The sequence below is a fragment of the Vitis riparia genome, chromosome 17 (genome assembly GCF_004353265.1).
Source record: "Vitis riparia cultivar Riparia Gloire de Montpellier isolate 1030 chromosome 17, EGFV_Vit.rip_1.0, whole genome shotgun sequence".
Classification (NCBI taxonomy): domain Eukaryota; kingdom Viridiplantae; phylum Streptophyta; class Magnoliopsida; order Vitales; family Vitaceae; genus Vitis; species Vitis riparia.
In genome coordinates, this window is record NC_048447.1 from 10,875,427 (window position 1) to 10,886,252 (window position 10,826).

At 35.2% G+C, this 10,826-nt stretch overlaps 1 protein-coding gene across 7 annotated transcripts; it reads left to right on the plus strand.

The window, feature by feature from the left end:
- Window positions 1-1,721: 1,721 nt before the first annotated feature.
- On the plus strand, window positions 1,722-10,469 carry LOC117904021 (rac-like GTP-binding protein 3). Of its 7 annotated transcripts, none has more exons than XM_034816550.1 (9): window positions 1,722-1,800; window positions 2,030-2,146; window positions 2,496-2,599; window positions 2,772-2,881; window positions 2,967-3,030; window positions 8,202-8,266; window positions 8,357-8,422; window positions 9,271-9,365; window positions 10,045-10,469. In XM_034816550.1, exons 2-9 carry the CDS (start codon window positions 2,088-2,090, stop codon window positions 10,082-10,084), a joined length of 603 nt encoding a protein of 200 aa, XP_034672441.1. In that variant the 5' UTR covers window positions 1,722-1,800; window positions 2,030-2,087; the 3' UTR covers window positions 10,085-10,469. The 7 variants fall into 7 exon arrangements, with proteins under 7 accessions (XP_034672441.1, XP_034672437.1, XP_034672442.1 ...); XM_034816546.1 differs by having other exon boundaries at window positions 1,728-1,800; window positions 2,512-2,599; XM_034816551.1 differs by lacking the exon at window positions 1,722-1,800 and adding an exon at window positions 1,807-1,933.
- The last annotated feature ends 357 nt before the right edge of the window (window positions 10,470-10,826 follow it).

The window sequence follows — 10,826 nt, forward strand, 5'->3', positions numbered from 1 at the left end:
TTTGAGCTATTTTATTATTTATGCAATAAAAATACTATTATGTTTATAATAATCATGAAAATTATTTTTTATTTGAGTTTTTGTCTATATTTAGATGATGCTTTGTCATTAATTAGTTTTTAAATTTATTGATTTTAATTATTTTTAAATTTTATAATATATAAATTATATATTTATGATATTATTAGTATGTTCATGATTTAACCACGTCGATCATTAAATCGTGAATTGATAACCCTTCGATTTTGAAAACAACTTTTCAACTGCCTATGGTACTCTACTTGCTTGATAGGTCTCCTTTCATACCTACAAGGCCATGAATTGCTCCTTGATTGTTAAAGCTGAAGTACCATGCCTCTCCATCTGAACGAGTCGTCACCATTACTGTAACTATTAGAGGCCTTTTGTTCTCTTCCCCACAATCTAGTCACCAAGCCCGCCATCCATTGACTCCACTTCCACCAATCCTACTGGGAATGGATAGGCTCAAGGACCTATTGAGATATTCTAATAATAAAAGAATTTTCGAAGAAGATGCGTGTGGGATGGACCAAATATAGAACAACCTTAGCCTCAATTTTGAAATTTGCCACACAAGCACCTACCACACCTTCTACCAACCTGCTCCAAGACGGGTGAGTGGGCTCAAGCACCTTTGTTTTATCAAAACAGCCGAAACACATCAGTTCTAGTCATTGTAACAAATCCACCATCGCAACAGATATGTTCTGTATTATTCCAAGCCCAACAGCTTGAGAGTTCCTGCAGTTTCCTAAACAGTCCTCAACCTTTTCCATTTCTCTTTCTTTTCCTTTTTCTATTCCCCTTTTTCTTGACTTTTGTGGTCATCCTTCTTTATCAAGTTGCTTAATCTTTACTTATGCCCGGGACTGACCCTTTTTTATGTCTGCAATCATTCTAATGGCCTCCCCATTTCCACTCTCTACTTCTGCATCAAATGGTGGAATACCCAACCTTGCTCCAATTTTTTTTTCTTTAAAGGGATCATCTTCAATTCCTATTAGCAAGATAAAAATAAAGGGTAATATGCCTTTTTCTACCTTCTTTAAAGGATGGAAGACCAGCCAATTTTAGCCCTCCGATGACAAACCCAAGTCAAGTAAAAAAGAAACCATTCCTTGTGGTCCCAAGGTTTACACAACTCCATCATTCCAATCCATGTTGCCATTATGGTGGCATTATATAATGGCTATGGTCCATTTTTGTACTCCAATGTTGCAGACATGGACTTCATTTCTTTCACAACACCAACCAACCTTTGCATTTACAAAGACTGAGAAAGCTACCCAATAAACCCTTCTGAATTTCCATAATTTAAAAAAAAAAAAAAATTGGAAAACCAATGATTCAAGGATTGTATTCTCCAATTTTAAGATTTATATTTTATTTTGAGGTGGTTGGGGGTTGTATTAAATAGACATGAGAATATGTGTTATTGATTGTGACACTTTTTATCAATTTTAAAAATGATTCACAAAAAAAAAAATATAAATAGAATGATACTAGATTTCTAAAGCACCAAATCTTAATGTAGAGAATATTCCACAAGGCATAGTGTGTACAACCCCTTCAATTTCATATTTCATAAAGGAAAAACTACCTGATATTTAAAATAAAATAAAAAAAAGGTAGGAGGGGGGAGGGGGGAGTGAAGGCATCACATCACGGGTGCACCGCCCAGAAGCAGGAAAAAGGGGCTAAACCGCTGTCCCAGTCTTAAATGTGCGAATACACAACCTTTGATTCAGGGTCTCATAAATCCACGCTGTCTCGCTCTAAGTAAGAAAAAGATTAATTAAAAAAAAGGGTAGAAATTCGAATGAAAATCCAATCTTTATTTGCCAACCCAATTGGGAAAAGAAGGAAAAGTTTGAGAGAGGCGGTACAGAGGAAGTGAATGAGTGAGAATCATGTGATTTTCTCTCACCGGCTTCTTCTTTTTCTTACAGTCTTCAAAAAGTTGAAAATTTTGGTTCTGGGTAGTCTCAAGATTTCTTGTTTGGTTTAGTAACAGTGAAGAATGGCTTCAAGTGCATCGAGGTTCATCAAATGTGTGACGGTAGGAGATGGGGCTGTGGGGAAGACTTGCATGCTTATTTGCTACACCAGCAACAAGTTTCCATCTGTATGTTCTTTCTTCTTTTAGAAGATCTATCCGGAGTTCTTTTGTTTTTGTGTTTTTTTTTTATATATATTTTCTTTCCTTTTTTTGGTTGCTTGTGTTTGGTTTATTGTGTTATTTTATGTGTTTCTGCATCTGGGTTTTGCAGCTTTTGTGTTCTCCTAGTTTCGAAAGTCATTCAATTTATTCTCTCTCTGAACATGTTAGCTTCAGGGTTTGACTGTGGGTCTTTCTCTTTTCTGGGTTTCTCTCTTCATTTTCTTGGGTTTTTTTTTTTTCTTTTTCTTTTTTCCCTTCATCCTAAAGATTTTCTCATTTGTTGTTATTGTTATTATTTTTTCTGTTGTAAAAGTTTGTTTGATCATCAGGACTATATACCAACAGTGTTTGACAACTTCAGTGCAAATGTGGTAGCTGAGGGCACCACTGTTAACTTGGGCCTCTGGGACACAGCTGGTAATATTTCTCTGTAGCACAATCAAATTCCAGCTCATTTTTCTATTCTTTTACTCTCTTTTTTTTGCTAGATTCATCGTGAAATTTTCGAATTGCAGTGGGTCTACCAACAACAGCTATACTAAATTTGGAAATTTTGTTTTAAAACTTGTGTTATCAATCTTGTTTATAGGGCAAGAAGATTACAATAGATTAAGGCCCTTGAGCTATCAAGGGGCAGATGTCTTCATCTTAGCCTTCTCACTAGTGAGTCGGGCAAGCTACGAAAATGTACTTAAAAAGGTGAATTTATCCCAGAATTGTTGGATATGAATTCTGATATTTTCCTCTGTATATGGAAATTACTGATGTAAGAATGCTTTATCAGTGGATTCCTGAGCTTCAGCATTTTGCCCCTGGAATTCCAATTGTACTTGTAGGCACAAAATTGGGTAAGTCAGGAATTATCTATTATTGAATTTTTTGAGACACTCTTTATAACTCTATTTTATTGGTTGTTATTAAGTTCTTTTTTTCGTTTTCTCTTCTCAACTGATTCTAAAGTGTATGATTGAGACTAGTGGATGCTCCCCCACTATAGTTACTCTGAATGTTTCAGCTGTTACATCATTGAATAAGCTAATTTGCAAAGTTTATGTCGACGGAGGAAATTTTGTTTCTTCCAAATTGTCGCTTTTTTGTTAACCTAGAAAAACAATGGTTCTTGAGGAGGTTGCCGGTTGTTCTATTGACATTTTTCCAGCATGAACAGAAGCATAACAATAGATCTTATTATCTGAAACCCCAAAATGATTTTCTTTGCTACTAATAGAATCTTATTCAAACCATGGTAATGGTGTTTCTTCTTATCTAAATTACAATAATGATAGTTGTGTAGATGCTTTATGATGCCTGTCCATGACGACACAATTCCCTGAAGGCCATGCTTCTGCTCCACTTTACCACCCTAGGACTATTTGTGAAGGGTGTGCTACATGTGTAAAGATGTGTGGAATATTGTTTTAGGCACTGTAAAGTCTTGTTATGTTCACTTAAATGTGAATCCCAACTCATAAAGTCCAGGGAGAGCCAAAAGTCTTTAAAATGAGATCCTGGTGTGTGTTAACACTGAAATGGCATTAGCTCAGCTCTTGAATGAGGTGATCTCATGGCAAAAGCATCTCCTTCATAAAAATTGGGAAATACAAAGCCTTAGTCCAAATTGCATGGTAAGTAACTAAAGACTTTATTAGAGAGAAATAGGGAGAGAAGCCTTAGTCCTAATTACTTGGGAAGTATTTTACACCTTGATGATACCATACCTGATACTCACATCCAAACCCATGCAGCATGGCTGGTCATTGAGAAGATAATTCTTACCATGGTTTCACAACCATGATTAATGAGATTTCTGTACCCTTATTGATTGGTTCTCTGTATTGATGGAATGGATCATGTCTGCTCACTGATTTTGACAACATCTGTTTTTTATTGGTAGAATCCTTATCATAGTGTCAAGATAATGTTATTGCTGTTAGATCTTGCGTCCATGTGCAAATAAAAAATATCTTGGCTTTTCAATGCCCTTAATAAAGAGAAATTTATGAACTGTGTGACACTTCAGGTACCTTTATTTATTCAGTCTATGGATTGATGGAATGGATCATGTCTGCTCACTGAGTTTGACAACATCTGTTTTTTATTGGTTTCTTCCTTTTCATAGTGCAAAGATAATGGAGTCCCTTTTAAATCTTGTTTTCCTGTTTAATAAAAGGAGATCTTGGCTTTTCAATGTCCTTAATAAAGAGAAGTGTCACCTTTATCAAGGGGATGCCCATCAGTAGCCATATATCTTCAATAAAAATAACCTTTGGAATCTATTGGATCCAAGCTTAAAGGACCTCTTGTTTGATCTAGGGTACTACAGTATAAAATATTGACCAGCATTATAATGGTGCTACATCCCATTTGATGATACTGGATATGTAAACTAAATCCAGGATTTCCATTGATTATTGTAAGGTTTATGCTTATAGAAACTGTTAGCCTGTCATCTTGTGAAAATAATGGGATCAAGAATTTGTTAGGGTCTTCTTTTCTGATGTTACTTATCAAGCATACAGCACTGAAAAATGGATGGGGGAACTTAGAATAAATTATTATCGAGCCACATTTTCCACTGAAAAAGTTACATTTGAGTCTTCTGGCTTGTTTTGATGGATGATTCTTGATTTTGTTTTTAGTGAAGAACAATCATGCGTATGTTTGCCTTGAGGAGTCATATTATTTAACCTTCTCCTTCTATGTTCAGTGTTGATTTTTCATTATACTTTATAGTACCCATAGTCAGGCATGACAAACCACTTTTGAATATCGATAAAATCTAAATAGGAATAACAAGTTTACCATAAAATCATGATGCAACTGCAGGACCTTCTCCAATCCTTAACATCAAATCCAATGATCCAAAAAAATTCAGCTGCATGTTTCATCTTATTATTTTGTTTTCCCCTTATGAAAAATGTAAAAAGTTTTTCTTGCAAAAAGACATATAAAAAATATTTCCTATAAGAATTAGTATAGATCAAGAAAAACAAGTATAAAAAATATTTCCTATAGGAAATATTATAGAATCTATCAAATAAAACCTAATAAAGCAATGAACTATCGGGCATTGGGGAATGACCTTTGCAAACCAAGTGCTCAACTATTTTCTGTTTGTTCCTTTCTATTTGTTCTCTCATTTATTTATTTATTTGTTTATTTATTGAAATAGGCCAACAAGGGTCAAACAGAAAGGGAAGTTCGACCCTAGTACATAGGATGTATATAAAGTGTGTTGAATGACTATGAATAAAACAAAGACAAAGGCCCTAAATTGACCCAAACACTCCCCAAGCAATCAATGAACTTTGCAAAAGAAGGGTTAACCTCCCTCATAGAATTCCTAGATCATTCAAAAAACACATTTAGAAATGCATCATTAGCTCTCAAGTTCTTCAAACTTCTTCAGTTGGACATTCTCTAAATGCATAAAACAAGGACAAGGGAGCCACCTCCATACCTTAAGTTTCTCTAGCCCACAAATGTACTATACCAACCATGAAATCATTCTTAATCAATCATGGAAGCATCTGAGCAATTCCAAATAAAGAGAACAAGTAGCAGAAGATGCAGGTTTTCACACAATGGAGAAGAATATGATAAATATGATTTTCTCGCTGTCTATTTCTTGAGTTCTGCAACTCTACTAACAAGAACTGTAGTCAGTCATATCTTCTCTTAAGAAAAATCGCAGAAGAAGTAATGGGACCTAAACCTAAGTAGTAGATAAAACAAATCGTACTGAAGACTTAAGTGAGGGTTCTTGCGATCTATGGGGATTCACAATTGATAAGACCAATTTGTTCCAAAGCAAACAAACAGTTATTTCCTTTGGGTTTTCAGATATGACTTGCCTGATTCTTCCTTACAGCCAACACCAATTAATCATTGACCAACCTTTCTTGTGGGTTGATAAGTAGTTATCATCCTCTTTTACACTGCCTTAAAACTAAACTTTCAAGGAGCGGTCAAACCCCAAACTTCCTTTGCGATAACATGTTTGAATTACTTTACAGCTAAGTTTCACAAAATATTTTACTGTGAAAAGCCCATTCTTAGCATACCTCTAAAATAAGCTATCCACATAGTGTTTCCTGCCACCCAGTATCTAAATTCGCTGAAGGAACAGCTCTGCAACTCCAAATCCCAACGGTGAACTGAAAACAAGGGTCCCAATAACCTCTCCTACCTTTTCCTTTCAAACCTGCACAAACCAAGCACTTCTATGAGAAACTATGCTGAACAAAACAACAAAGACCTTTTGTAGGGGCAAATTGCCACAGCACCCATTGAACAGGAACTTAGACTTGAGACCATCACTCATATTGTCATGCTCCATCTAGAATAGAAATCACCCCCACCATTTTCTCCTTTCCAAACACCTACTCCTTGTATCTATCTTCCTTTAGAGATCTTAACCCCTTTCCTTTACATCCAACTTCCTCCAGATAACTCAGCTCTACAAACAACCTCCCTCAGCTATTAAAATCCATCATGTGGAACACCTTGTTAAGGATTGAAAGAGTTCTAATTCCTAGCCCACCCTTTTTTTATTAAAAAAAAAAAAAAAAAAATCATCGACTACTTCACTAAGCGCAATTTACCCTCCATGGAACCTCACCCAGTAAAAAGTCCTGTTGAATCTTTTCTGTGCCTAATCTGTATTACCCTTGGAATGACAAATAGGGATGTGAAGTAAATTGGTAAACCGGAGGGATTGGTTTTAACAAGTGTAAGTTGACTCCCTTCCACAGATATTGCCTTTTCCAAGTGACCAACCTTTTCTTAAACTGCTTCTCAACTGAATCCCATGTTGACAGATAGAACCAAGTAGGCAGATAGAACCAAACTAAGATTTCACCCATTGGCATGAACTTGGTAAACAACCCTCCACCTCACTACAGATGAACCAACTCAAGGCCTCCATCACTAACACAAGCAAATTACGGGAGAGAGTATCACCCTGTCTCAACACTCTCAAACTGTGGAAGAAGTCCATTCTGGTCCCATGGATTGACTCTGAGAACCTAAACTTGGATATTCAAAATTTGATATGTCCAATCCACTTTTGATCAAAGCTCAACTTATCCACCCTCATGATAAGGTGGCTCTTCATTTTAGCTTATAAGTAGTTATTATCTGCTAGTTGCCTAATGAACACAAGAATAATTTTATGGCACTGATGTGTAAGGCTTGTTTAGGAATTCTTTTGAAACCACTTCTCAAAAACTAGTTTTTGAGAACAGTTAGAAAAAAACAATTTTTTGATCTTTTCTAAAACAAAGATTTGTTTGGGAACGTGGAATGTTCTCAACTTGTTTTTTGTGTCTTCAAATATTTCTTAAAAATTGTTTTTATCTATAATACGTTATTTTCTATCATTCACCATATTTATATAATTGCTTTTTAAAATAGCCGTTAGAAAACAAGTAAAAACAACTAAAAACAATTAAAAAGATATTATTAAAAAGCACCCTGTTTTGATAATAATTCTCAAAAACTTGTTTTGGAAATAACCAATAACCAAACATGTTTGCATCTTTTTTTATTCTCAAAAACAAAAAACTATTCTTGAGAACAATTCTGAAACATAGCTGTAACTTCTACATTTACATGATTTCTCTCACTACCTCAGTTTTCATTTTATTTTTCAGCTTTTATCAGTTGCATATTCAGAAAGGAATCCTTTGATTCCAGTGCCTAATCAAATCAAAGACTTTGCTCTTCAATTGTTTCAAGATATAAAATCTTTCATGTGCTCTGTATCATGTTCCAGTTTAGCAAAGTTCTGAATTAGCATATCCCTTCAATACTGCATTTCAAAGTTAGTGGTATTGCACTTAACCATTCCTATTCTCATGGTATAGCTGCCCATGCTCTAGTTCTGAGAAAGGGTGTAAAACCAATTATATGATATGGATTGACATATATGTTTTATTTTAATGGTCCCTAATGGTGGTTGTTAGCTATGTGCTGCTATTTGATTTATTTTTTAATGCAAGTCATATTGGACTCCTAGATCTTCGTGAGGACAAACACTATTTGACTGATCATCCTGGATTGGTTCCTGTGACCACTGCACAGGTGTGATTTCTATTCAGTAGCTGTTTTCTGCTCTCTGTTGACCAATCATTTAAACACTGCTACTAATCGTAGTGATTTTTGAATAATCAGGGTGAGGAACTCCGCAAACAGATTGGTGCTGCATATTATATTGAATGCAGCTCAAAAACTCAGCAGGTACTGATAAAATGTCACAAATTTCCCATTAGGGGTAATATTCATTGCTTCAGAGTCTACATGCCCTCGTGGATCTTTTTGTTTGGGCAAGTAGGCTTTTTCTCAGGTCATGCTACCCATAGAAAATAAAACAGTTCTACCAGCGTAAATATTCTGATCAGGGAATTCTTCTGTTTATTGCATTGGATTCTTGGGGAAACTTTAAGATGGCCTACAGTTCTCGCTTCCCGTTGTGGTAAAATTGTCATGGAATCAGAAGTCATCTCGCTTCCAATACGTATATGATAGAGATTTTTTTTAAAAAAAGGAAATTCTGAAAGACACATATTGGTTGTCCTTGGGCAATCAGAAAACTCACAGTATGATTATTGATGAACTCAGCATCGTAATCTAGAACATGTGTGTCATATGATGGAAGAGACCTACCAGAGACAAGATGCAAAAGCTGCAAAAGTTTCACATTTCTTGTGATAATACATTTATGGTTCCAGGCTCCCCAAAGATCTCCATGCAACTTTCCCTGTGCTTTGGTGAAAGTACATTGCTTAATTTGACTGCAGTATCCATTTGAAAACTATTTTCCTCTTTATGATAGCTCTATCTGGAAGCCCTGCTGAATGGCATAACATCCTTTGGATACTTCAAAAGGCTGGCAGATAGGAAGCTTGAATTTTCCCTACGTGTTTTTAGTGTAAACTGTCACCCTTATTAAATGTGGATCCTACTTTGCCATGGTTTTCGCTGTTAACTATAATTGGAGATGATGTTCTCTATTTTGTCTGACAGATACCTTGAAACTCTATTTATTATTATTATTGTAATGTATCTTATCCTTTCGGCAATCACAGAATGTGAAAGCTGTCTTTGATGCTGCAATCAAGGTAGTTATCAAGCCACAACAGAAACAAAAGGAGAAGAAAAAAAAACGGCATCGAGGATGGCTGTAAGGGCCTTCACTTACTTCATCCCTAAGACTTGCCTATTTTCTGTTGAGCATCTAACAAAATGATTTTCACCAAGTTTTATCTCATGTTTTATGTCTTTGAATATTACAACAAGATGTCAAAAGAGGTTTTTTCTGGCTTTCACCTGTATGATGCTTCTATAGTTATGTTGTTACTAACGTTCTTCTTATATATTTCACCATCTTATTTTGTTGCCCGATCGAAGAAAAAGGATATTATACAATGCTACATAGACATTATACCTTATGATTTTCGTGGTGCAGTTGTATTGAAATAGTCATTTTTGTTTCCTTCCTCATTATTAGCGGAGAAAACAAAGGTTCTATTTGGGAAATGTTTTCAAAAATAGTTTTTAAAAATACTCTTATTCTCTGTTTTCTGATTGTCAAATATATTTTCTTGTCTCAAAAATTGAAAATTGTTTTTGAGCATGGTCAACAAACATATGCAAACTATCCTGTATTTTTCTTTCATTTGATTTTCATTTTTATTTCATCATTCTGTCATGTCTGTCATGCCTTCCAATACAGAAGAAATCCCACATGAGAAAGAATCCATCATTCACATTCCTCTCACTCTTGTGCATTTTCAATAAGCATTTATACATGTATATGATTTAGCATATTGATTGACATATCTATTTATTCCAATTTTCAGGAATGTCTTTGTTGGAAGGAGCCTCATGTGTTTCAAATGAAATTCACTATTGAAAATAATTTAGAATTTCAGATGTTACTAGTAATCCAACCACACTAATATGCAGTCCAGAGGCTTTGTTTCCATCAGAGTCAGGCTGTCAGGAAGCTGTGAGTTCAATTTTCTATATGCTGTCTTGTGTTGAAATGCAGCATATCAACTCTCTCTGAATGTTGCTCGTAATTATGGCTGTTATCGGTTTCGAATTTTATTTTATTTTTTAAAAATTTTTGGGAAAATTTGGGTATTCTTGAATGCCATTGTTTGTTCATTGTAAAGAATTGAGTTGAAATGTTTTTTTTTTTTTTAGTGGAAATTGTATCACAGGCCTATTTGATTGTTTTTCCACCCTTGGTTTATTGAAGCTTTATTTCAGGATTATCTCATTTAATTCTCACCAAGATATGCTGTAAGTGAATGCATTGGGAATTTGTATTCTTTATATGATTCTTTGCCTCATAACACATTCAAATGTTGTCAACCATTTTATGATTAATAGCTTCAAGAATGGGCCACCCATGGTCAGCTACCGCATGATGGACCTGCGTGGTGGGTCCAATCTTAAGGAGGCCCCTACCCTTTGCTTTTTCATTTCAGCCTCAGTTGTCTTCACCTCCAATTCATTAGGTTTTGCCTTCTTGTCATGGTCTGATTATTGGGAGCTAAGAAGCAGCGTAATCATAAGATGAGTGTAGTTGAATGGGGACGCTGGATATGGATGAATAATGATACTAGATAAGACA